The following is a 27,108-nucleotide window of genomic DNA, read 5'->3' as shown; positions in this document are numbered from 1 at the left end:
GAGGATCTGGGGGCATATTGTTGCATTTTTCTTCCTATTTATTTTTTCCCCGGTCTTTTGATAATTAAAAATTGTTGTTAAATAGCAAAAAATATGTAAAGTATAATTTGGCCATATTATTGAACCTGTGTCTCCAGGAAGGTTAGGATTTTAAAGCTTAATAAAAACTAAAAAAACCCCCCAAACCAACCCGCCCACAACTGTTTGGGAATTGACAGGTAAAATGAATGCAAGTGTGAAGAAAATGTCATCTGATGCTGCATTTCTTCCACACCTGTTAAAACACACTTTTTTATCAGTTATCGTGCAGTACTAGAATGACTTACCTAATAAAACAAGCAATGCATAGAAAATGAAACCTCCTTCTAAGAGCAGATGGGGTCGTAAAATGAGATCAGGCTGCAGATTCTTGTGAGCAGCAAGCAGGCTGGGAGAAAACATCTATTTTACTCCTTGCTTTCCCACCTGTTCATTGGCTGGGTTTTGGAAGGAGATGCTGAAGCAGGATGTTTTCAAGGATGCTTTTGGGCAAATGGGCGTATATTTGCATAAGTTGTTCAAATACTTAATTGGATGTACTACTAAAGTAGGTGGCTTATTTCTGGTCTGGTTTGCCAGCTTATTTTCTGCTTAGCTTTGGTTTCTGACTATCAGACCTTGGTTGCTTCTTTCCGATAAAGCTATTGTCAGAAATCTTTTCTCAGCAGAGATTTTCTAAATCAAATTAGTAGTGTGCTCCCTGGTGGATGAGTGTAACTGATTGAGCTTCTTACCATGAGGCAGGTTCCCCAAGCTCCCATAAGCCTACATGCCTGTTTCCAAGCCTTCTTTCTCTTTGGGAGTATATAGTGGAGAGCCATGTGTGGCTTTACACTAGCCGTTTGCACCGGGTCAGGGGTAGCAGCTTTCTCCTCCTACGCAGTATTGCTCTTTGGTAGCATTCCTCTCTTCAGCTTGGCTTGAGAGAGCAGTTTGAAGTCAGGTATCAGTGTACTGGCTGCATCCTTTCCCATGCTCCTGGACACAGCCTGGCTGCCTTAGGCACCCATGTCTGTGGCCTTTAATGCATAGTCACTGGTTGATACGGGTTTGCACAGCTTTCGAAGGGGCCTCAGTGCTCTGACATCCTCAGCACCAGGCACTGAAATCAGGTTTTCCAGTTCTCAGCACCTCACTCGTTCAAAAATGCAGCAGCAAGCATCCCAGTGGGAAGAAAGGGAGCTGTCTGAAAACCCAGCTGTAAAGGCCGTGTATGTGAGACGGGAGCTTTGGAAAATCAGACCTTAAATGTACAGGTGGCTTAACTGATCTCAGTGCAAATGCTGGTGACCTTTTTTCCAGTTCAATAAATTAAAGGTTAAATTTGCATAATTTATTGGACACTTATTTAGATCGTCACGTCTTTCCACTCACATTTGTACAGGCTTAAGTTTAAAAAAAAATAAACTGTAAAAGGTGGTGAAGAACAGCAAATGCATTAGAGCTCTCTCCCATTTCATCTTACCATGATAAACCCTGTTGTGTCCTGCAGAGGCAGCAAAAGGAAGGTGCAGGCAGAGAGGAACGCTCCTCACGCTGAGCTGATTAAACTGTGGAACTCATTGCCACACCGTATTGTGAATGTTAAATCTCATGCAAGGTTCAGGGAGGTGTGGAGGGATTGGGGGATAAAATTAAGAGTCATGGAAGGAAAATGCCAGCAAGGTCAGTTAAACATTGCAGAAGAGTATTCACTGGTCTTTCCTGGGGGTGTTTAGTGAACCCCTGTCAGGAAACAGGAGCCTTTGCTCAGTCTGACACTCTTAAATTTCTTTCTGCTTTGAAATAAATTTTCATTTTCTAAACGGAATTAAAATGGACTGCAGTTAACTGTAGCTAATAAAGATTCATTTGGTGCTTCAGAGATTAAAAGGCAAACTTATATGGAAATACTTCTGAGCATTACAGAGATGTTTTCACTTTTCGTCCAAAATTTGGGTGGTTTGGTTTTGGAATCTGCTGTCACTGGATGTAGCCTTTCTGGCAGCACTGCACCCCAGCACAAACCACATTATCATTGTAAATGGGTTGTTATCATTAAATGTTTAAAAAGAAAGAAAATTTTCATGCTTTTAACAGTATCAGAGACTTTAAATTGTCTGAAGTTGGTAAGAGAAACCGCTGAAAACATGCAGAGTTGCAATCCATTATTGTAATTTTTGTGACTTGTCAGGAAGCTCAGTTGTTCCTGCTTGATTGTTACAGTGCTTCAGTAACAAAGTTTACAATATGTAAGTTTGACATTAAATATTTATGAAACAAATCTGAAAATGGTGGGAGAGGTGAAATTTTGCACTGCCTAGGACTTGTGAATTTGATTTTTTTTGGTTGCTGGTAGATTTTTGTTTGTTTATTTTGAGATAAATAAGGCCTTTCCTTTGGTCCGGTGAGTAACTTCCAAAATCCATTGTGCAGTCTATACCAGCAGCAGATAAAACCATTCATGCCCATTGCAGAGAACATGTAGAAATTCCTCAAATGCAGCCAAAGGCTTTCTGTTCATTTTGGTGCTATTTTGTTTTGCTTTTGGGATTGTACTTCTAAAGTAAAATTGGAGGAAAAGGCTGGATTTTGGGTCAAGTTTTTCTTAAAATTTGAGGATGTATTTCATTGGGACTAGCATGTTACAGTTCTAACCTGATTTTTTAATTTCTCATTAAATAATTTAGCATACGTGTGTTTATATTTCGGCTTGTTTTAAGGAAAGTAGTCATAAGTAAATGCTGGTTGTTATTACTCAATCTGACCTTCAAATTGAAGTTTGCTTTTGGTGGAGACATTGAGAAGTGTTTGAGGTGTGGGAGGGTTCTGGGTTTTTCTCTACCTGTATTAGTCTATTTACTAAAATGTATTACCTCTGTAAGTGAAGTTAACCATAGTACATGAAGTCAAATGTATTTAAAAACAAAAAATCCTGCACAGCTATGTGTACAGCCTTTGTTTGTCAGACTTTTTAGACTAACTTTGCAATTATTGAAGTAAATGTGACCAGGGATATGAAACTAATTATATAATAAAATATTTAGGAGCAGCCTAGTTCACATGAAATAGCTGGAGAGTTTTTTTAAATGGTTGTTATGGCCCTAGCACAGAACTCTTACTCTAGTTAGTGCAGGGGTCATTGGATGTTGCTGTGTAGTGAGGGAACTGTTGCTCGCTTTGCTTGAATTACCCCAGACAGAAATCTTTCCACTAACAGTGTGATAGGTATTGCCTAATTATCCGACAGGAGTGGCTGGCAGTCAGTGCAAGGTTGCTGATTATTTCCAGTATCCATGAGGGGTTTTCTTAATCAAATTTGTTACAAATAAATATCTGTGAGACCCAACTGTCACTAAGAGAAGGATTTGAGGCATTTCATTATGGTACCATGAGATCTGTAGGTGCTTTAAACATATTTGCATTGCACTCTGTGTGTGTTATTGCAGTTTATCTTTTAAAAATTAACTAATATACAAAGCATGTAACTTTGCAAAGGGCTTTTTGATGACTTATGTACTTGTCATTGCCAGTCTTTTTTTCCTTGGAATTTTGGCATGGCTGCAGTTTCTGACCTGTTATCTGTGGAGTTTCTCCTGGTATATAAAACAGGGCAGGTGAATTCCTTGTATATTTATATATATTTGCTATGTGTAACATATTCCCTTAACCATATTTTTATATCTTCCTCTGAGGTTAGAGGAATGGATTTATTCCGAGGAAATTAGAACAGATGTTTCGTGATTGGTCCAAGTAAAGTTTTACCTGTACTAAAGTAGAAATTCTGCTTTTCTTTCCCCCTCCCTTCCCTCTCCCTGCCTCAAAATTCCACCTCAGTCCCTACCACAGCTGCTAGCACTCCTGATGCTGTCGACAAATACTTGGAGACACCTGGAGATGAGAATGAACATGCCCATTTCCAGAAAGCCAAGGAGAGACTTGAAGCTAAGCATCGTGAAAGGATGTCTCAGGTAAGGGGAGATTTCTTCCTAAATCATAGAATCATAGAATAATGTGAGTGCTATGTGAGTGCTTTGTCTGTTGAGTCATAAGATGCTTGCGATCCTTCATCTTCTTACTTCCCAAGGCTTCAGCCAGCTTCCCTGCTTATTTACAATGCTGTAAATGCACCATTTACTGCTTTTCTGACCCTTACCTATGAATTCAGCTGCTTGGGACACACATTTGTGGTTGAATGGCAGCTCTGATCATAAATCAGCCCAGTTACTTGTGCTGGTAAAAATGGAAGAAGAGTCTGATAAAAATTGTTCTCATTTCTGTGGATGTCATGGTTTAAGCCAGTCAGCAAGTCAGCCATGCAGTTTCTACTCCCCACCCCCTGCTCCTGGAGGGATGAGGAGGAGAATCAAAAGAATGTAACTCCCACGCATTGAGATAAGAACAGTTTAATAACTAAGGTATAACACAAATCACTACTGCTACCACCAATAATAATAATGATAAGAGAAATAACAAGGGAAGAGAATACGATACCACCTGCCGAAAATGAGCCCGACAGAGCAGAGAGCATGCCCTTCCGGGTAACTCCCAGTTACATCCCCGGGCATGATGTGCTGTGGTATGGAATACCTCTTTGGCTAGTTTGGGTCAGGAGTCCTGTCCCTGCTTCCTCCCGGCTTCCCCTCCTCCCTGGCAGAGCATGAGACTCACAAAGTCCTTGGTCAGGGTAAACATTCTGACCAGCAACTGAAAACATCGGCTTTATCAGTATTATCCCCAGGCTAAAAGTCAAAACCACAGCGCTGCACCAGCTACTAAGAAGGAGAAAAACTGCCTGCTGCTGCTGAACCTAGGACAGTGGAAGAATGTTTGGTTTGTGAGATGATTCTTGTCTCTAAGTGAAGAACTTGACCATTTTATTAGTCATGTTTGCTGCAGCTCAGGGAGGTTGCTTGTTATTAGATTCATTCTCTGTGTGTACACATACATGGTGAGGCCCTGGGGTAACTTAAGATTGCATATGTTCATCTAATGGTCTTGAGCCTCAGGGTAACATGAAATGCATCTAAAGCCAAAGAAAAGAGGAAAAAATAGTTCTTTTGAACCAAATTAAAATCCAGCTGAATCAACCCTTTTCTTTCATTTAGCCAAAAAGATTTGTGTAGCCTGAAACCGTACGGGTTTTAATCCTATTGAACGCTAAGAGATGAGCTATCCACTCTCTGAGAAATAATAGCAATGCTACTAAAAAAATTTCACAGTTCTGCTCTATTAACAACAAAGAAAAAAATATAAGAAGCTTAAAGGAAAGCCTGTGGTGCATATTTTTTTAGGATGGAACAACTTCCAAAATGAATGTAGTACAATTCATATGCGCTGCATATATCTGTGTAGGTATTTTACTATAGTTTTTCATTGTAACTTTGTTCCCCTGTTGCATTTTCAGTGTTTGTGACACATTAACCTTTAGCTCTGTGCTAAAACGTTAAGAGTAAGCCTGAAATGAAGCTCTTAGTATAAGTCCCACTCTATTGGCATTACAGCTATGCCTGGCACTTTTCTAATAAATAGGGCAGGGCATCTTACCTGAAGCAGTCATATGGTCAGCACAAATCACATACTGAGAATATGACACTTAATAGAAGATAGGTGCTTCTCATCTGCCTCCACTTGGGAAATGTAGTAGAAGAAAGCTGTCTTCTTAAATAGAGAAAATAGAATCATAGAATGGTTTTGGTTGGAGGGGCCCTTAAAGCTCATCCAGTTCCAACCCTCCTGCCATGGGCAGGGACACCTTCCACTAGACCAGGTTGCTCAAAGCCCTGTCCAACCTGGCTTTGGACACTGCCAGGGATGGGGCAGCCACAGCTTCTCTGGGCAACCTGTGCCAGTGTCTCACCACCTGCATGGTAAAGAATTCCTTTCTAGTAACTAATCTGAATCTACCCTCTGTCAGTTTACAGCCATTCCCCCTTGTTCTGTCACCTTTGTAAAAACTCCATCTCCAGCTTTCTTGTTAGGCCCCCTTTAGGTACTGGAAAGCTGCTAGAAGGTCTCCCCTGAGCCTTCTGTTCTCCATGCTGAGCAAGCCTAACTCAGCCTTAAAGTGCTATCATTTCCTTTCCTCTGGACAATTGAAGAGCTTCATTAAAACAACCAGTGGCCAAGGTGCAAGTGTTGCCGAGAGTGGGTGCATGCAGCACCCAGCTTGGAGCCTGCCTGAAGCCGCAGGGTGAATCTGGAGGGAGGTGAGCATGGCTTGCAAGGTAGCTGCTCTCTCAGGGAGCATATCATTCTAGTCCTCTTTGTAACAAGCTTCTGTGTGCCTGTAGTTTGAAAGTAAGCTGGGAATCAGGAGGATAAAAAAGGCAGGCATCCTGCCTGGCAGAGGAGAGGCTAGGCATGCAGGGGGTTGGCAGGTAATGCAGTCATCACCCTGTTATTGCTTCCCCTTGAAATAGCCCTTTTTATCAATGACACCGTAGGGGTGGGTGGCTTGAAAGCAAAGGACAAGTCAGTGCAAAAGGCAGGTTTCCCTGTAACAGTCCTCAAATTTGCACCATGGTTTCAGGTTTATCTCCAAAATCCCAATATGTAAAGGTCCAGGTGAGTAATTAAGGGCAGTATTTGGGTGAACCATGTATTTTGTATTTTCTTCAGAGATGATGGCTTGTGAAAAATAGCTAACCAAGTGCACGGGCACCCAGAAATTATCATGCAGAGAGACCACACAGCGTCAGTGCTTGAGACTAAAAGAATAAACAGGGAAAAGCACTGAGCCGTAGCCTCAGAAAACTCGTGGGTAAATGCACTGCACATTTTACCATGCACAGAAATGAAGACTGGTTCAGGGGTTTGACTGAAGATCACGTTGGTGCTGCCTCTGCTCTGCCCTTGTTAGCACGTTCCCAGCCATCCTTTCTGTCAGTGCTAATGAGTGTGCAGCCGTGGGGTGAGGCAGGTCAGCCCTCTCATCTCCCTGCGGTGCTGCTCTTCCGAAAAACAAGTAAAATAACCAACTGTGGCCACTTCAGCACGATGCTGGGAAGCAGCAGCACGATAGGGACATCAAGAAGGAAAGGTCTTTGATCTTTAATCTGCTTATGCTGCTTATGAAATCACATCTTAAAGTACGTATGTCTTGAAATACACAGAACCCCTGCAGAGCTTTGTAGGAGAGAGTTAGCTTAAGTTTTTAAAAGTTAGTTCTCCCTTCCATGAATAATGTTTCGTACAGTGCCAAACTAGCTCTCCTGGTTAACATTTCAAATGCTTAAAAAATGTAAGATCTTACGGGGTAGTAGAAAAGCCAACTAGTTTACGTTCAGTGTTTCTTCACATGAACTGGTATCTCTATGTCCCATATCACTGGTGTCCTTTTCTAGCAATTTACTTAAAAATTGCTTTTTACATTTTCTTTATAATCAGGTATGTTTTTAATATATATTTAATGAAAAATTAATCTGAAGCTGTTCCTTGCTATGTTAAAAACAGAGAACAGTGCTGAGTAAATTAAATCAGTAAGCTTTGCTGTCAATGTTTTTCTCTAAAAAAAAAAAAACAACAAAGCCCTAAACTTAACAAGGAAGAGTCAGTATCCAAGTCCTCCAGCTGCACTGAATATTTGGTTTATTTTATTTTTAGCTCTAAGTCCAGTTCTTTCAGTGCTGGGAAATGGGGGCTTATGAAGTAGCAGCAAAGTCTGTTTTTCTCCTGTTAAAAAGAGAGGCAGTGATCTGTGGTTTTAGGAAAATGATCAAGTCATTCTTTAATCTTGATAGATGTAATAATCTGAAATAAATTGGTTGGTTCATGAAATACAGGTATTCCTTTAATAAAGCAGCTAGTTTTAAAACAGTGTTTGATTCAATGCACACTTTACTTTGCAACAGCCAATTAACTAATAAAAAAGAAATCAGATGCATTCTAGTTCACATATAAAATGTAATCACCTAAGAAGCAGGGAAGCTTATCATTGAAGAAATAAATCAAAATTAAATTTAGTGTGATGTGTCCCTGCCCATGGCAGAGGGGTTGGAACTAGATGATCTTAAGGTCCTTTCCAGCCCTAACTATTCTATGATTCTAAATATTTTAAACTAAACATGTCACCGGGACAAATGCAGATCATCTGTATATTCTCCTTCTGAGATTTACCTTTGTTTACCGTGAAATTCAGACAACTTGTTATTTCTTTTTCTCCCACATTAAGATATTCATGCAGGCAGGGGAGTCTCTGCTGTTTTTATACAATGACCTGATGCTCTTCTGGTTCAGTCTGTTTTAATCCCTTCTGCTCTTCTGTGTCCATCCCTTTAGACTACAGACCATGAAAGTTTTTCTGCCTTTATAACTACACTGCAACAAGTTTATGAGCAACAAGGCTCATAAACTTTTCTAGGCAGAGAATTGTACTAACATACAATTTTAAGCTTTCCCCAGGAATTATTAATGCAACTCCAGATAACAGCAAAGCTACATTCCCATGCAAACAAGATAGCCATTCAGCCATGCATGTGTAACCTTTAAATGTACACGTCAGAGAACAGCAGACAAGGAAGAAATTATGCTGATTGCAGGATGCTGTGGTTCTTGTTTCCTGTTTTGGTGTGATTCCCCTTTTCCTCTTTCTAGTCTGTTAACTCCCATACAGCTCCCTCACTTAAATAGTTGCTCCTAAATAGCCTGGTGGAACCAGGTATTGAACCTTGCTCAAAGGAGCAGTATCGTTTATCCATTTCTTTCCTCAAACATCTTGTGACTAAAGGAGATGTCTTAAATTTATCTCGTGTCTTAAATTTACTTATCCTCTGGCTGTTTACAATATTTTAGGAATCATAGCAAGTACAGTACTTATTATAGGAATTTAATGATGACTTGTCTCCTAGAATAGTCTTGCTTCTTGGAAATTCATTTCCAAAGCAAGCATCTGCAACTACTACAATCCCCAGCCAGCCTCAGCCGGGCTGGTGTTAAATCCAAGACTTTTTTTGGATCATTGCATGCCACTAGTTCAACATCCCAGGGAGATCTTCAGCTGGTTTTTAGTGTCAGTGGCACCACAGAATCACAGAATAGTTTGAGTTGGAAGGGACCTTTAAGATCATCTAATTCCAGCCTCCCTGCCATGAGCGGGGACACTTTCCAGGTTTTGCAAAGCTCCGTCCAGCCTGATCTTGAGCACTGCCAGGGATGGGACAGCCGCAGCTTCTAACACATAATCTAAATCTACCCTCTGTCAGTTTAAAGCCATTCCCCCTTGTCCTGTCACTACCTGCCCTTGTAAAAAGTCCCTCTTCAGATTTCCTGTAGGGCCTTTTTAGGCACCAGAAGCTGCTCTGAGGTCTCCCTGGAGCCTTCTCCTCTACAGGCTCAACAAGCCCAACTCTGTCAGCCTGTTTCCGTAGGAGAGGGGCTCTGAGCATCTTTGTGGCCTTCTCTCGACTCGTTCAAGCAGGTCCACATTCTTCTTGTGTTGGGTGCTCCAGAGCTGAACACAGCACTGCAGGTGGGGTCTCATGAGAGCAGGTAGAGGGGGAGAATCACTTCACTGGACTTGCTGGTCACACTTCTTTTGATGCATCCCAGCATATGGCTGGCTTTCTGGGCTGCAAGTACTGCTGTCTCATATTCTGTTTTTCATCCGCCAGTACCCTTAGGACCTTCTCCTCAGGGCTGCTCTCAATCCACTCATTACCCAGCCTGTATTTGTGCCTGGGATTGCCCTGATCCAGGGGCAGGGCCTTGCATTTGACCTTGTTGAACTTGATAAGGTTTGTACAGGCTCACATCTCAAGTCTGTTCAGGTTCCTCTGGATGACGTTCCTTCCCTCCAGAGTGTCAACCACATCACTCAGGTTGGTGTCATCCACAGGGTATATGCAATCCCACTGTCCATGTCCCTGACAAATACGTTAAATAATACTGGTCCTTGCATTCCCCAGATCCCACCATCTCTATTACTGTTTGCGGGAGGGCTCTTTCCTTCCTTAAAATCTTCAGGTTAGTAGGAGCATTCCTCTCAGTTACAGTCATGGCTCTTTGAAGAGGTTTAATGATGCTATTACTAGAAAAAAGGGGCAAGGCTTAAGTGTGGAACAGAAGCCCTTGACAAATGTAAGCATCTTATTGGCATAACTTTGACCTTCTAACTGAGCAAACCTTCAGGCAAGTTCCTCTGCTGGTCTGATTGCTGTAACCCAAGTGTCTGTCATAAATTCTTCTCTTGCAGATACGCTTCTGTGGGAGTAAATTCTGCTGTTTTCAATATAATGAGATTTGTGTACTTAGCATCTCTCTTAATAATGAATGACATTTTTCATGCTTCCGTTTTCCTTCTTGCTGTCCTCTACAGCCCAATTTCAAAAGGATGTCTGCCAGGCAGTAAGTCCTGAGTTCTGAATAAGTTTGACTTTGAAATGGCTAGCTTCTTAAATCTCAACCAGAAGTTGTCATTTTCCCCATGCAAATCCGCCAAGCCTTGAAGAGTCATAAATCTGTATGGCTTGATAGGTCTGTGCTGTCAATGAAGGAGAATAGGTTTATAAGTGCATAAAGGCCAAGTTCAGCCTCTTTCTGCACATGCATATCTGGGGATTTTTTTTTTACATTTCTTGCTCTTTGTATTCCTAGAGTGCTTTGGCATATTTCTTAGTCACTCAGAATTCTTTAAAGCTATGACCTTCAGTGAGGGCAGAAGTTCTCTCTGGGTGGTAGCGTGGCTACCCATAGATAACTGTAGGGAAGCTGTATCTTTAGTTACTTAGCATAGCAGAGATGCTTTCAACTATGGAAGTCTTCTCAGTTGCAAAAATTGGCACTCAAAGAACAGCAGTCTTTACACTGAATATTGTTTCTGCAAACAGCCACGTTGTCCTGTATTTTTCACAAGCCATTCACTCTCGTTGCACCAGAGCTGAACTCTGAAGCCCATAATTTACATCCCTCCAAACTAGCTGTGTATGCTGTCAGTTTATCATCCTGCCTTCCATGCCTTAAAAGGTTTAGAGAAATAAAATAGGCAGAGACACCTGATCTAGCCAAAGGTCTCCTTATCACATTACCCACACTACTTGTTTTCACAATATGGATTAGCAGAGGGTTAGTCTGTGGGGATAAAGACAGCAAGGGACCTGTTGTTCTGAAAACCTATCATCTGCTCATTCAGAGTGAAAAAGAGCATTAGGCAGGTGGCAGAGATGTGATTTGAACACGTGAAAGGAGAAGAGGGAGAGGAAAATCATAAAGTTGCTAACCTAGGCCAGTATTTCTGTCACTGTAGTTTATTACTTGAATTAATGCCACAATTTCTGGGTCTTCGGTAATGTTCATGTCTTGGCACTAGTGACATGTCAGCTCTCTAGAAAGGTGCTGTCTGCACACATTAATTTTCTCAGCCACCACAGCCATATGGCCTAAGCATAAAGAGGTGAATACCTAACTTAGTATTATCACTTATGCTTAGAGTACTGCTGTGTATTTAATAAGCTTTTTCCAGAACACAGCCTAGTCTCTGAATTATGTCAGTTCATGTCCTCGAGTACTGCTTTGTCGGGGAAGCAGTGAAATCTCCTGTGTCAAAGTAGTGGGAAAGTAACCAATGGTAGAGCGATCATCAGTGCTCTCCAGTCTGTCCCTCAAGGAACCTGATCAGCAGTGTGCAGTATGTGGGAGAACTGGAGAACCTGAGACAGGAGTCAAGTGGTGGAGGCTCAACTTGCACATGTGAAAGACAGCAAGTCTAACTTGCCCTGCCTCTGATATTAGTCTTGGTAAAATTTCAGTCATGCATGCAGACTGTGCTTTTCCAAAATCCACTTTAGAAAGTGTGCATTTGACTGTTTCTAGTGAACAGTATGAAAGTGTGGGTTTTGTGACAAAGAAAGAAAATGCACATTCTGAGTTATTGCTTTTATATTTCTTCTGTCATCTCCTGACATTGTGCTAATGCTGCAAATAAACAAGTCACCTGTGTGCATTGCATTTGGTGAGAGCAGTTGTTCCTGCATAAAATGTGTTATCTGAGGAGATTGCTGTTTAGGTGTGAAATGAGTAGAGTCCCTAAGAAAGACCAGAGAAGGTTTCAGATGTCATGGACGGCAAGTTAAGAATATCTCATTCCCTGACTATTGAAATATTCCCCTGTATTACCAGAGGATGTGGCCTCTCGCATTGCTGAAAGGAATGGTACTGGAAGTTCTCCTGCATCATTTTTGTGTCAGTGTTGTACCTGAGATATAAATATATCCAGTTCCTGAAATGTGGGACACTTACTTCTGGACAGACTAGCACAAATTGCATGTAATTCTTGATCTGTCCTACTCAAGGGCCAGCAGTGTAGTCTGAATAAATCTAAGCATTTTTGTGGTGCCAAAAACGCGTCTGTTAGAACGAGTTGATATGCACTCGTTTTGGCCAAGGATGTACAGTAGATGGATGTGGTTTCCTTTCAGTCTGAGATGAAAAGGGGTTTGTATATTCATCAATAGTTACCTCCATTTCCCTCGCTTGAGGAGTGACTGTTTCACATTGTAGTTGTGAGAGCTCAGCACGATGTTCAGATGCAGAAGTGCCATCTTTGTTTAGTTTAATAAAAGAATCATACCTTTGTTAAATGTTGTCACCACTTTTTGTAGAGATAAAAGGAGGAGAAGAATATAAAAAGATGACTGTTGAGCTGCTGTGCTTTGCTGTTGCTAAGCCCTGAGACAAGAGAGGAAAATGGGAAAGTCACACTTCTTGTTTTGTTCGTTAGGTCATGAGAGAGTGGGAAGAGGCAGAACGCCAAGCTAAGAACTTGCCAAAGGCTGACAAGAAAGCTGTTATCCAGGTAAAGGAAAATGCACCACAAGCTTATCAGCTGGGGCCACAGTCAAAATACAGGTGGTGCTGGGTGTGATACAACTTTAAAACCTATTTCTATGGAGATTTAATGTTATTCTCTGCTCTTGCTGTTGCTATTTTTGTTTCCAGCTGTTAGTGGCTGCTGAGTGCCTTTCACTTTGCAGCCAGTCCCTGGAACAGCAATGCAGGGCATAGCTTAACTGCATGAAGGGGTAAATTTCTCTTGAATTCAGATTTGCTTTCAGTGAGAACGAAAAGTCAGTTCCCATAGCCCCCTTTCAGAATTTAGTCCATGACAAGCTCTCACAAGCTGCAGGACCTAAGCTTAAAGCAGAGATGGAAAATGTAATTTAAGGAAGGAATCACCATCAGTTTTATCTGAAAGAAACCCTCAACCAAGAAGTACTTTATCCAAAATGATGCTATAAATCAAAAATTCTGACAAGCTAGGTACTCCTTGAATCTCACAGTGCCTATGTTACTCAGTACTGCTAGAACGATTTCAATGCAAAACTATAAAAAGTGGTGTTCAGAACCAGATTGCTTCGCCCATTAGATCGCACAGCTTTGCTCTCTGTGCATTTTACCCAGTCAGTCTTTTCCTTTATTGGAATAAGTTTTGACTCAATTTTTCTTCGTTGTAGCCAAACTCCACCCTCCTCTAGGCACAATTCTCTAGCGCTGAATCACTGTCCTGGAGGTGAGGGGCAAATGAAGGATTCACTGGTGGTTGTGCTGAACATGTCAGGAGTATTTTATTAGAGTAATAAAATATGGCTGGGTGTTAAGAAATAGAGCACATTAGCAGTTCCCCCTGAAATCAGTAAAAAGTGCATTCAGTGGAAAGTTCCTGGAAGCCAAGCTAGGCTGACATGGGGAAAGATTTTGGTGATTTGCAGATGGAGGTGTTCATGCCTGCTGTTCTCTCCTGATGTCTTCGCTGTTCCTGTTGTGATGGATGTTTTTTTCAGCATTTCCAGGAGAAAGTAGAATCACTGGAACAAGAAGCAGCAAACGAAAGACAGCAGCTGGTGGAGACTCATATGGCACGGGTGGAAGCCATGCTGAATGACCGTCGCCGCATCGCTCTGGAGAACTATATCACAGCCCTGCAGACTGTCCCACCCAGGGTAAGTGCAATACCACACGCTGTGTCAGCTGTGTCAAAATCCCTGTAGTCATCCTGGGGAAAAATAAAGTGTGCCCAAGTACAGTCCAGCTGTGGAGCAGTGAGTGTGTGTTCCCCGTGCAAGAGCTGCTACAGCAGTCAGCTAGTTTGAAAGTTCAGACTGTGTTCATAAAGGCACAAGCACACACACCCCTACATGCCCATAGGTGGATAGATACATCCATAAATACACTGAAGCAGATAGTGTCAAAGTGATTTGGTTGTCAGAAATTGTAGCTGTTCACAGATCCTGCAGAAGGATGATGAAGCATCCCTCCAGGTGATGCCCAAGTAGGATACTTCATCATGTCAAGATGGAGCTTAAGGGTGAGGGTGGTTGTGATTTTCTGTTTTGTTTGTTGAAGTGTTGAAATGTGTGTGATGAAAGATTGTTTGAGGATTGCTGGGTGGCATGAAGATAGCACAGTCGCAATTCAGGATTGTTTGTGTTGGATGCAGTGATGGCTATTGCTATGTGTAAACACCAAGCTGAGAATGTGGATTGAGTAGAATCTCCATTGAGTAGTGTCTCCGTATCTGTAACGTTTGTATTCAATACCAGAATAACTGATCTGTGACCTTCAGAAGAGAATCTGCACAAATACATGGAAAGACAAGTCAAATGTTTTATATACCTCTTGCCTCTTGAGTACTTCCTAGGTGGAAAAAATACCATGTTACTAAAAGGGTTTGGGGTCAGCAAGGTAAGATGTAGCCATTAGATCCTGAATTTGGCCTCACAAGGAGTTACTTCAATATGGCTAACTTGGTAAAATTGCACGTTTTAAATGAACTTCCTTCTGCAGAGAAACCTGCATATTTAGTGAGCATGGAAAAGTGATCATCACCTTGGTTCTTTATCACCATCAAACTCTTTTCTCCACCCCATAGTGCAAAACTCTTGGTTTTACTCTGTGTGCCAAATAAAAGAGAAATCTTTTACTTAGGTGTAAGTGTCATGGGGAGACTCCAGAGTAGTTGTGTTAAGAGTTAATCTGTATTTTGCAACACAATGATTTGTGGCAAACTAAGCTAGTCTATTAAGTTGTTAGAGGAGGTTGTTTGCTCTGAGTGCAAGATGCATAGTGTAAACTGGCTGTGGGAAAGGTAGTGAAGGGCTTGGGCTCACTAGCAGACAGATTAGAGTTACAGGCTGGGGTGCAGCTTCCTTCAGGAAACTGAAGCCTGCGGCTCAGAACTGAGAGTGGGATGAGGTGAGTGCATGGACAGACTGCAGGTCGTGTTTGCTCTTTTGCAGTGTGGTTTTGGGTGGTTCAGCTGAGGTAGGATTTCGCATTTGGCTTTAGCCATCAGCTGTTGCTGTGACATTGAGCGTTATGCGAATGTAATCCTGCCTGAAATGCATGCTGGGCAAAGTTGTGTGTAGATCAGGCTTGGTTCTGCAGGTTATCTGAGGTTGTGGAAGGTGAAGATGGGGACCGCATATAACAGCAGAAGCATGGTGGTAACATCAGCTGGTGTTGTTACCAAATGGGGACTTATCTCAAGACTAATAGGGGTGAAAAGTTTAAATAATGTCTTTAAATGGTTCTTTCGCCAGTCGTGTTGATGGTACTGTCCTTGCCTCAGCATTTTTTGGTTGTGTGCTCTGTAGTTACTGACAGTGCAGGCGCATGCCTCTGAACTGCTGGTCGGATGTGTGCCAAAGCACAGGAAAAAAACTGACCTTGAATTCAGCAGGAGGATTTGTCTGGATTTATTGTGAGGCAGAGGGTGAAACCTGAACAGTGATCGATGATAGCTGAACAGCCTAATGAATGAATCCACTCTACTGACTGCTCTGCAGGATATGGAGCCAGAAATGTGAATACACTGTGAATCCAAACTTTGGCTGCCTAGACAAAGAGAAAATAGGGAGTAATGGAAAATTCAACTCTCATATTCTAGCAGAATTTCTCTCTGACAGTTCCCTAGTAAACTAAAAGTACATCTGATGTGACGGTGTTGTCTTTGGAAGAGTAAGCCAAAAAGTAAAGTGGCGACTTTTTAAGTAATCTTACAAAAGGGAGGTTTTTCTAGAGTTCCTCCCAAATATTTTTAAAAGCCTGCTTCAAATTGCATGTTTGGTATTAGTATGTTTACTACAAAACTATATTCTGCATATTTAAAGCCATGGAGTCTCTTCCTCAGACGTTGTAAAGACAGGATTTGGGTTTAAATTGAAAAATAAGTTAGACTTTTTTATTGAAGTGCATGTCTTCTGCACACAGCTAGTGAGCGTATCTGTATATACTCTAAGTCTGGGGTATATAGATACGTATATAGATGTGTGTGTGTGTGCAAAAAGCATTTTCCATGTGCTGTTTAATCGCTTAGACATATTGGCTTGTACTTGAATTTGAACGTTTCCCAAGGTTTTTTTTTACTTCTGGCAGGCCACTTGAAGCAGCATGATTTCATTTTACTCTTGGATGTCTAGTAATCTGTGACCAGTCTTTGCCTGCAGATCAGTTATCTTAGGAGTACAGTGAGTCTGGCACTCCTGCTGTTATCAGACTGATCATGGATGTGATACATGGTTTTCTGTGAGTGGTGACATCCCGATATGGTGGAAACGCTATGTTCTGCATGTATACAGATTATGTGGTGCTTCTGTTCAAAGGGTGGGCTCTTCAGGGGAGCTGAAGGGAAACTTCCTCTGCCTTGGAAGGTCCTGAGCTATGGACAGGGAGGCTGTCTGTGTGAGAAGTAGTATCATCATTTACTTGCTCCTTTGGATGAGGCTTTCCTTGTAGGATAGCAAGGTATGGAACTAGGAGAACTCCGAAGTCAGTAGGGTAGTCATTATGTTCTTGTACACACCTAGAAAACCAGCTGTTTTCAGTGCCATGCTACCTGAAACCACGGAATTCTGGGAATCCTTTAGGAATAGCTTATGTATTGGTCCAAAATCTTCCACTGCAGGTTTTTGTCAGGTGTTAAGCAGATGGCTGCCTAATGCTGTTGTCGAAGGCATGTCTCAGAGTACCGCTCTGGGCAGCAAGAGAGACAAGGAGCATGCAGAGGTGAAATTCTGTAGCTCCAAAGTCTACTAGGACATAAATTTGAGCACAACCAAGTATTTGTACTGTTGTTCTGTTCTCAGAGCACTCTCATGTGGGCTGCCCAGAAAACTCACATTTGATCCTGATCCCTGGTTCTTGATGCAGCTTAGCTGTGCTGCTGCACTGTGTTGCCTTTAAAAATGGGGTGCAGCTGTTCGCTATCCAGTGTCAAAATACTGCATTGTTTCATCCTGCTTGATGGTCTTACTACAGAAAAGGAGGATTAGTGGCAGCTGTAGCCAATATGCCTGTAGTTTTTAAAACAGTTGGAAATCCTCCCCTTCATTTTGCAAATTAAATAGAGGAATTCAGATCCATCATTCTCTGTGAGCGGATTGATTCTTGTAATTTGCTGCTATTCCCCCTTTCACGTGCGTGTCAAATTTTGCTGGCTTTACATCTCCCTGTTTAATGCTTGTTGGTAAAAGAGGCACATTCTCTGTGGAAAGTCAATGGCAGGGGGCAAAGAGAAGCAGAAAAGAAATCCCACTCCTAGCAGTGAAATAAAGGGTTTCAGAGCAAGGAAACATACAGGAAAACTCTGAAAGGTAATTAATTAACCTACTTCCTTTGCACGTAGATCAAAGAGAGCATATATCATTAAAATCACTTTAAAAAGCTTCTCTTCTAATTTGGCACTATTTTACTGCAATAACTAAACTACATTTCAGTAATTTACGTTACTAAAATGTAATTTGTTGCTGAACAGAGCAGGATCATTAAGGTCAACCCTAGCATGTGCATCAACCCGTTTGAATTTTTTGTTGCAGTTTTTTTTCCCCTGTTGTTGCTGTCTTCAGAATTCATTCTCGTACCTTTCGCGCTATGGAAGCAGCGTTTGCTCATATGAAGAGAGCACAGTGCAGGCTGAAACCAGTCCAGTTTGCCTATTTGGCCATGAAAGAGGAATCTGTGGTGGGGCCCTTAGTGCCTCTGTGTTTGGGAAGCTTGAAGCCTTTACTGAGTCCGACAAGGTTGCTGTGGAAATATGCAGTTGGAGGCAGGCCAAAGTGTTGCTGCTGATCTAGTGATAAAAATCCTCCTGTGCAGTAGGAGAAAGAGCAGTTCAGCTCTAATACTCCACCCTCTAGCTCTGCTTCTCCAAACCCATAAACTTACAGCTGTGGAATTTCTCACATACACTTAATTTTGTAGGTTTTTGTGAAATAGCATGGATTGCAGTTCTGCTCTTAAACCATGTCAGACTTCAAGAAACGTGGTCATCTAACTCTGTTTTCCAGCAGCTTCTGAGGCTTTTATGTGAATAAAATCAGAGTGCCATGTTTTTTCCCCAGTCTGTGGGCCCAGGCAGATGATATGGTCATACACCTAGGCTTGCCAGTAGTTTTTATGTACAAGCGAATTGAAGACAGAGGAGATGATTTCAAATCTGTATTAAATTCTGCAAAACTCTGCCAGGTTCATTGTATTTAAAATGCAATGGTTTAAAAGAATGAGCAGGAACAAAATTTGTCTGTAATTTGTCCAAGTTCAGTAAGTTGAAATCCTGAAAAGCAAATAATGAAATTGAATCAAATACTGTTTTAATTCTATTCTGCCCCAAGAAAAGTCCTCGGGAAGGTAGGCAAAGGGAAGTTTTGAGTACCACTATAGCCATGTGTTTGTCTTGTGTGGGGTAACACATTTCGTTACAAATTAGCAAAAATTGTAGAAGGCATCTTTAACTCCACCTGAAAGGTGGCTGGATGGGGGTTTGGGTTTGTCTCACCTATGAGTAAAAGTCCTGCATTCATCCTGGTTAGAGCCTTTCTTGAATGTTCCTAAAATGAACTACTACTCCTGTGTCAAACATGACCTAATATCACAGCAGATAAAATATATACCTAATATGGTATACAGGGTATTCCTAACATGAATGAAAAGAAGCAGTTGTTGCACATTTCGAGAGCAGCCATCATAAAGGGCTGGTGATTGATTTTTCTCTACAGGCAAGATTAAATAGCACAATATAGCATTGTGAAACTTTCCCATTTAGAGAGAATTTTGAGCAAAATGACAAGCCAGCTCAGAATTTCCCATGGAAGTTCCCTGGCACGTAGCCAGGAAGTTGTATTTTAAGTACACAGAAGTGTTTTAATATGATTTTTGTGTTGTTTCTCCGAAGTAAGTCTTTTGGATTTCCATGAGGAGAGTGTAAGTTAGATTTGTAGCAATCCAAACTACATTTGATGTTTCCATTTTCTGAGCCCAATGAAACTGCACTTTCATCACTCCCTTAATCTGAAACAGTAGACTAGGATCACTGTAGGGTTCTGGGAGAGGGGATGACAGACACACTATGCATGCATATATATTCATATTTATATTTATATGTTGTTATAATATTTGATTTAATCTGGTTTTGGGGCAGTTTAGGTCTCATATATGATTCTTTTATGGGGGTGACCTTATCTTGATGCTGATGCCACCCAAAATAAAAGCACTGGATGACAAGAGTCTGTGGGGCTGGAACTCACCACCAGGTAGCCAAGAGCCATCAGTGCTTTCTGCTTTGTTTGGGCTTGTGCCTTGTACAGCTGGAAATGTGTTAGCTAGCTCTCTGGACTGTCTGGTTAAGCTCTCAAACCAGGGAGTTGCAGTACAGGTCCTTAACTCTGCCCTGGTGCATATATATGCCTATGTATATGTCTGTATGTGGATAGATAGATAATTTAGTTAGTTACAGAAAATATTGTCTTCCAAACAGGAGACAAGGTATACTGTCTACAGAACTAGGTAGAAAATCAGCTTTTTAATGCTGCATTGTCAGCCTAGGTAGTCTGCGGAGACCACAGGTGTAGTCTGTGGACCTGTCTACTTTGTACCAAATGTATTGAATACATGCTAGTCCCAACATGCTCTCAAAAACTGTAACAAATAATACTTTGAGAACATTCTCTAGTATAAACAGGATTTTAAATTAACAACTAAAATACCCACAGACGCCAGTACATCTGTTGGCCTGTCACAATAGCTTATAAAAGGGCTATGATTGATCTGTGTTTAGTTTGAGATTAAGAAAAAACAACAGGTGTTTGAATCTGCTGAGAAAGAGGAGTTTTGGAATGAGTTTCGTGGAAGCAAACGGCGTGAGAGTGTATGTTTGAAATAGTCATAAGCAGCATGTAACGGTAGCATTCACACTGCTTCACCTTGCATTGCTCACTGCACACCTTACTAGATGGGTCAGCCAAGGTAACTAAAAACATGGGCATAACAGGAGTTGTGTTGGGAGTATCCTGTCTGTTTTCAGAGGAAGACTGAAAAAAAAGCCAGCAAAACAAGTACAGAAAACTGAAAGTAGTGGAATTATTTCATGAGGCTTAGGTCGCCCCTGGTGGCTGATACAAGTTAGTTGTTCTGTGACATGGTTTTTAGTAAGGTGACTACTGACATGAACACACCGAGTTTTCCCTGGCAAAACACGCAGCAGAATTTCAAGTACTAAACCCAGAGTTTTGTGATGGAGTTTGGAGGTTGGTACATGATTTATGAAGAGCAAGAGGTGCCAAGCTGGCCCTGGGATGTGTCAGCCATTTGTTCTTCTGCCATAGGCAGTGTCAGAGCTGAGACCTTGGGAACTTAATTTAGCTGATAATAGCATCACTTTCAGTTATAATTTAATATGAAGGTTCCTGCCTAGGGTTGAAGTAATAGATGGCTGTGGATATAATAGCTTCAGATAGAGGGTCTGTCTGCATCTCAGCCGATGGAGCCTTTCCTCACCTTTGTGCCTGACTGTTCACTGTGGCCTCTCTGCTCTACCATCACAAGAGATCATATCACCGTTCAGTGTACCAGATTTGGGAGTGAATCGTGCTTATAAGTATCTCTTTAAAAACTGCCTACATGGGTGGCATTTTTGAGCAGAACCAGTTCATTCAGTAATGACATTTAAAAGAAAATGTGTATGAAATAAAATACAGGGGTGGGACTTGGGGTGCTTTTGCTGATCCAAAAATCTGTTAAAACTCTGCAAGCAGTAGGTCTGCAGTTCTAGGCATTGAGGAGAAAATGATCAATTAATTTACTATTGAGGTTTTTTACTACTTAAGTTGCATTCAGTGTAGACCTTGGTCGTTGTTTGGTCATCCACACTCAGGTATGCAAAGCCCAGTGGAAGGCTCTTGCTGGCCATCACCAGCTCTGGCAATTTCACCTTCAGCCACAGCCCTGAAGCCATGTGGCAGTAGCACTGCAAAGTTGTTGGTAAGGTTGGAGGTATGACCTGATCCAGTGTGAATCCAGCAAGGAAGCAGAGCTGGTGTAGTGTAAGTCAGGAGTTCAGGGATTACCACCACCTTTTGAGGTTTTTTGATCAGACCTTATAATACAATAAGAATTATGTAGTATAATATGCAATAAGAATTATGTAGTATAATACAGTATATAATATACTATATATAAAGTATAATATTACCTTAACAATGGAGGCAGGGCATGTTTCCTAAAGGTCACAATAAAGACATTTTTGGCAGTAACAAGTCTGTATGCTAAGACTTCTAATCCATTTCAGCTTCTACTTCAGAGGAGCCTGATTATATCTGTACCTCATGTCTCGATATTGTGTTCATGGAATACTGTTGTTTCCATAGATGCCTATGCATCCACCCTAGGAATCTGGCATGTAGTGCAGTGCCTTGCTGATTGGGAAAGCCTTGTGCATCTGTGCAGGGTGACTGAATGCTTCACAAGGACTTCTTAGCTTTGAATCACTTGCTTTTAATGTCACAAGCTTTTAGGCAATATGAGATCGCTAGACCAATAGTTACCATCAGGGTTAAAGTGTGCATATGGCTAGTTTTAAAAACAAAATTCTGAAACTCTAGGCTTGTATACCTACATGCAGGGAGTTTCTAGTGTTTGACTGAGGCTTTTTGCTTGAGAAAAAACCAAAGTCTCTATCTCTGTAAGGAAACATCTTTCATTTAATATTCTTTCTGCATTGTCCTAAATTTGAGTTACAGTTTTTGCTGCCATCACAGGGAGATTTTTTGAGCAGACATGCGAAAGGCATGCACATCCATTTCTTCTTTATAGCAGTAAGTCTGGAACATTTCTCAATGTTAGAAAAGGCACTGAAGGTAGGTTGCAAATTTACCCAAGTAATTAATTTTTTTTACTACTTTTAGTGGTATTTGAGAGGTATTTTCAAGATTATTATCCTATTAACATGTCTACTTGTGACTCTTAATGTCAAAGTTTCATTGACATACTACAGTGAATGCAAACACACTAAAGGAAAACAAAAACTATGCCCTTCTGGTGTTAGACATTACACTTGAAATATCTCATGAAGAAATAGAAATTAATCCATTCTCTCTAGTCTGCCTTAACCTGCTACCGTGGTGTGTTTGGAGGCAAGGAAAGCTGAATTGTCAGGAAAGGTAACAACATTTTCTGCCTTCAGAATTTTATTTTTGTTGAAACTTTCTGGTCTTCTATCTTTGATTCCTGTAAAGATTTGTGGTTGACACTTTAGTTTGGCCATTACCCAGTGTTGTGAGGATTACTTACCTTCCAACATTTCTCCACAGTTCCTTTTAACTTCATCCCAGGTTGCTTGTCTTTGGAGACTTGGGGTTATGTTCCTTGTGAATGAGTTTTCAGTCATGGAGCCACTAAGTTTAATCCTCTGGCAAGGAATAGCTTCACATCTCTCTGTTTCTGTCTGACAAATCTTCTTCAAATAACCTCTTCTTTACTTTTCTTTACATTTTAAAATCTCTTGCTTCTCTTAGCTGAAATGATTCTTAAATCTTTGAGCTCTGTAGCTTAGTATTCATCTCTTGTGTAAATGTTAAATTCGTTTAGGCTCTATATTTGTCCGTAAGTTTTCTTAAAACTTCAACTTCGCCCACGGTCCTTCCTGCTTCAGAATGCTGTGCACGGAGCCTGTGATGCTTGTCATTTCCCCACCCTTTTCCCTGTGTCCCTGCCAGTGCCCAGACCAGCTGTTCACCACTTCTGCTCATTCTTGAATCTGCTGCACAGTAAGGTCACCTTTCCCTTTCTTCTCAACTGCCTGAGCTTCGTGCTTTTCACTGCTCAGCAGCTCCAGGTAGGATGCGTAAACACAACAGCACAGGCCAGGGAGGAGGAATGTCCAGAATCCATCATAAACACTCAGTTAAAAATACATGTCTTAGCTGGATGCTAGAGAATACTTCCCTGTTTTGGCACTGTATTATTGTATGGAGTAGGAAAGTAAAGAAAAATATGCATTTATTAGTCTTCACCGCTCCATTATCATTCTGTGTGTATTTTCAAGTTCCGTTCAGCTACAGACCTTTCCTATGTTTGCGTTCAATTGTATGCCTTAAGGCATATTTTTAATAGGTTTTACTAGAAAAATCATCTGCAATGTATACATAATACTAGAATTTTTACAAAATCTGGCACCCAAACTGAGTATGTTCGGAAGAACCAAGTAGGTGCCCCTTTTTTCTTGTGGCTTTTCAACCAGTTGTGTATTCTGGATGTGTACTTTCTGTACCTCAGCTAAATGGTCCCTTTCCTCTTTTTTTTCTCCCTGGTGTCATACCAGTTTGTTGGGGGGGGGGGGAGGGGGTTTGGGTTGAGTTTGTTTGATTGGTTTTATGGGGTTTTTTTATGTTTTGCAGTCAAGTCTGATAATTATCCTTTGGCTTAGATACAGCAGTGCTTTTCACATGGTCTTCCGTGCAGCTGTTGTGCAGGTTACTTTCTGTACTTGAATCTCTATGGGTGCATTCAGTTTATTGTTGATAAAATTTACCGGCTGTGATCTTTTTTAGTTGCCAAAGCCAACTCTAGTTTACAGATGTTGATGCTGGTTGAGTATTTAACATAGTAGAGCATAAATGGTGAATCTTTGAAATGCTTCCAGTGGAGTGTCCAGATTTTGGGGTATCTTCTGGGAGGGATTTTCCTGGTGGTGGGGAAGGTTTTGAAACTGGGAGCTTGAATCGTGGGAGCTTCCAGGGTTGGGGGAGAGGAGAAGTAAAGTCTGATGAAGAGAAAATTGATCTTGGGTGTCCATTACATATCACGCTAAGATGGCACTTGCTGTCTTGTTGGGTTGATGGTGTAGCAGTTACACGAGAAGATGCCACAGCCAAACTTCTCCTTATGGTTGGGGAGGAAATCTGAACGCTCTCCTCAGAGACCTTATCTGCTTACCTACAACTGCTGTTTAATGGTGCGTTCTGCTGAATGGGCTGAGTGAATGTTCCGTATGGTAAGAATGTTCCTTATGCATTCAGAAGATTAACTGCAGGCACCACTGGCCAAGTGATTTTGTTGTGGGATACATTTCTAATGCAAGGAACTAAAACGTGTTGCTTTAAACTGATTTTTCACCACCTATTTTTTCCCTTTAGCCTCGTCATGTATTCAACATGCTGAAGAAGTATGTGCGTGCTGAGCAGAAGGACAGACAGCATACTCTCAAACACTTTGAACATGTCCGCATGGTAGACCCAAAGAAAGCTGCCCAAATCAGATCTCAGGTAATCCCCACTGAGGGTTAATGGGGTTGTATTTCTTCATAACCATTGTGAAGTTTCTGACAACCTATTTAAAAAAACAAAACCAGACAAACCTGAGTCCATTCTGTGGACAGGTTTACATGCAGTAATAATCTGCCTTCTGGCAGAAGATTAGGGCAAAGTGATATAGGAGTAGGGTGGGTGTAATGTGTCTTCTGAGAAGAACTGAAAAACAGCTTTTTTGTCTACCCAGACAATGAGTCAGTTGTGAGCATTTCCTGAGGAGCCCTCCAGAGCATTAATGCCCAGAGCCTTTATTAGTGCTCTGGGAAATGTCAGTAATAGATTTAGTGACCACATATGGTTATGCTTCCCTCAGCTGAAGTGGCAGAACCAGAAGTGGTGTAGCCATCTCACTGCAACCAACCTTTCTATAGTCGTTGCAGAGGCACTTGTAGTGTCTATAAATGTGATTACTACAATGCACTGGAGTTTAATGTGTTCTTTTAAAATAGACACTCTAGTTCATGGCATTTTAACTGCTGAATGTTACTGCAGTCCTCAAGGTGTATGTTTTGGAACAGTTTTTATGTTGCCTTCATAAATCATGGAGGATGAGAAAGCAGAAGAAAAAAGAAAAAGATGATGTAGGTGGATTTCAAAACAGCAATTAAAATTGTAGGCACAATGGATAATCTGATAAAAAAGTGCAATCTGCTGAATCTGCTGCTATTCCCTCTGCAGGATGCAGTGGGAAGCACTGATCCAGCCACAGTTCTTGAACTGACTGGTATTGCCAAAAACCAAATGTAAACCATATGTCTCCCTGAATGGCACAATTTGCATGTTAGATTTTTCAAACGTCTATTCCAGCCAGACCTGTACATTGAGATTATGCTGTCGTGAAATTTCTAGAGTTAGAAATGCACACTCCCAACATTCTTCTTCAGTGATCGTTGTCTTTCGCTCATTTCAAATGTTAATGCATGTCCTTTTGCATCTAACATGACTTTTTAGTTTCTATAACTTTAGAGTACTTTATAACAAAACACTGAAATTTTGCAGACTACAGATTGTGTGGCAGCACAGGTGAAGATTAGAAGCTGATATTTAAGTGCAGTGTATTGCTTAGTATGTTGTCATCGGAATGAGTATAGTGTCTTTGCTTCCAGAATTGGTCAGAAGATTGGGGGAATTTAGACTGAAGGACCTCTTTGTGAAAACTGTTTTCAGTGGAACATAGAAAACAAAATATTTTGTTCAAAATCATGAATACTGTATTTGGATTTGAAGAAATCATGCCATTGTTTCATTAAAATTGCTGTCTGCAAGCCATTTTCCTTTTCAGGCTTACTTGCCTTGTCAGTCTTCTAAGATGCACCTCAGTTTCCCTTTGTACTGAAGAGAGGTGATACTTGTGGAGAGTACCCTGGGGGAGCATATATCATGAGATGTTATGACTCAACCCATAGCGGTGTGCGGGAACCTGAGGCAATAGAGTTGTAATCACGAGATAATGCAGTAATGCTGGGTGAAAATATTTTTGTTTTCAGCTGAAAAAAGCTTGTACATGTTTTTTACCAAGAAAATTGAAGGTTTTTTGAGAGCTGTTTCTTTCTGTAATATTAGGATAAAGGGAGGAAAAACCCAAAGAGCTGAAACATTTTGATGTAGCAATCATTGCACCTCACTTGGTTTGCATGTTATGTGAAAACTTACAGGTATGGGCAAATATAAATGTTGTTAAAAGGAAAATGAGGCTGTGGATTTCTGCCACAGTAGCTGCTTGTGTACATGCTCTCCCTCACAGCAGCTATAGACCACTAGCTTAAATAACTGCATTCCCATGGGATTTCAGATAGTTGCTATGGAAGAGGATCTAGAGCACTATTTTTGTAGCAGCTGTAGGAGAGGTGAGTTTTGCAATGGATTTGACTGTTTTGGTGCGTAGAACATACTGAAATCTTATACCTTACGCAAGTGAAAACTGTCTTGTTCTCTATAACCTTTGCAATTTGTAATAATGTCAAATTAAAAGTGGTATTCCCCTTCTTAAAATACTTTTATTTCCATAGGTCATGACACATCTACGTGTGATATATGAACGCATGAACCAGTCTCTCTCATTCCTCTACAATGTGCCTGCTGTGGCAGAAGAGATCCAGGATGAAGTCGGTATGCAAACTATTAATGTAGAAAAAGGAAAAACATTTCTCTGATGAGAAATTATCACCAAAAGCTAAAATACAGCATAGAATCATAGAGTACTTCTTACTTCTCATATTAATACGTTGTCCCAGCTGAGAAACAGGACAGTAAACTTGGCAATGTTCTTAAATTGTAATGTAAATTATAATGAATACTTGGGAGACATATCCTTTATAACCTGTGCAGTGGCTTCCTCATATTGTTGTAAATGTCTTCCCTGAAATATGTTAATTTACATTTGGAACCTCCATGCTAAAGGGGCACAGCTGTTGACAGTGAGATTTAGCAAATCCTGGGTTTGGATATTTAATTTACATGGCAAGTATTTACATTGTCTGATGTAGACATTTTGGAAATCCATCAACAAAAAAAAAAA

The 27,108-nt window shown here is 41.0% G+C and overlaps 1 protein-coding gene across 1 annotated transcript in view; it reads left to right on the top strand.

The window, feature by feature from the left end:
* Nucleotides 1-27,108, top strand: part of APP (amyloid beta precursor protein) — a 205,021-nt gene that overhangs the window by 132,647 nt on the left and 45,266 nt on the right. The window contains exons 8-12 of the mRNA XM_080613686.1: nt 3,856-3,989; nt 12,734-12,808; nt 13,794-13,952; nt 24,417-24,545; nt 26,600-26,699. Coding sequence (XP_080469812.1) covers nt 3,856-3,989; nt 12,734-12,808; nt 13,794-13,952; nt 24,417-24,545; nt 26,600-26,699 — 597 coding nt within the window. The remainder of the gene's footprint in view (nt 1-3,855; nt 3,990-12,733; nt 12,809-13,793; nt 13,953-24,416; nt 24,546-26,599; nt 26,700-27,108) is intronic.

This window comes from Psittacula echo (genome assembly GCF_963264785.1).
Source record: "Psittacula echo genome assembly, chromosome: 3".
NCBI lineage: Eukaryota > Metazoa > Chordata > Aves > Psittaciformes > Psittacidae > Psittacula > Psittacula echo.
The sequence above is the reverse complement of the archived record's forward strand: the minus strand, read 5'-3'. Positions and strand labels throughout refer to the sequence as shown.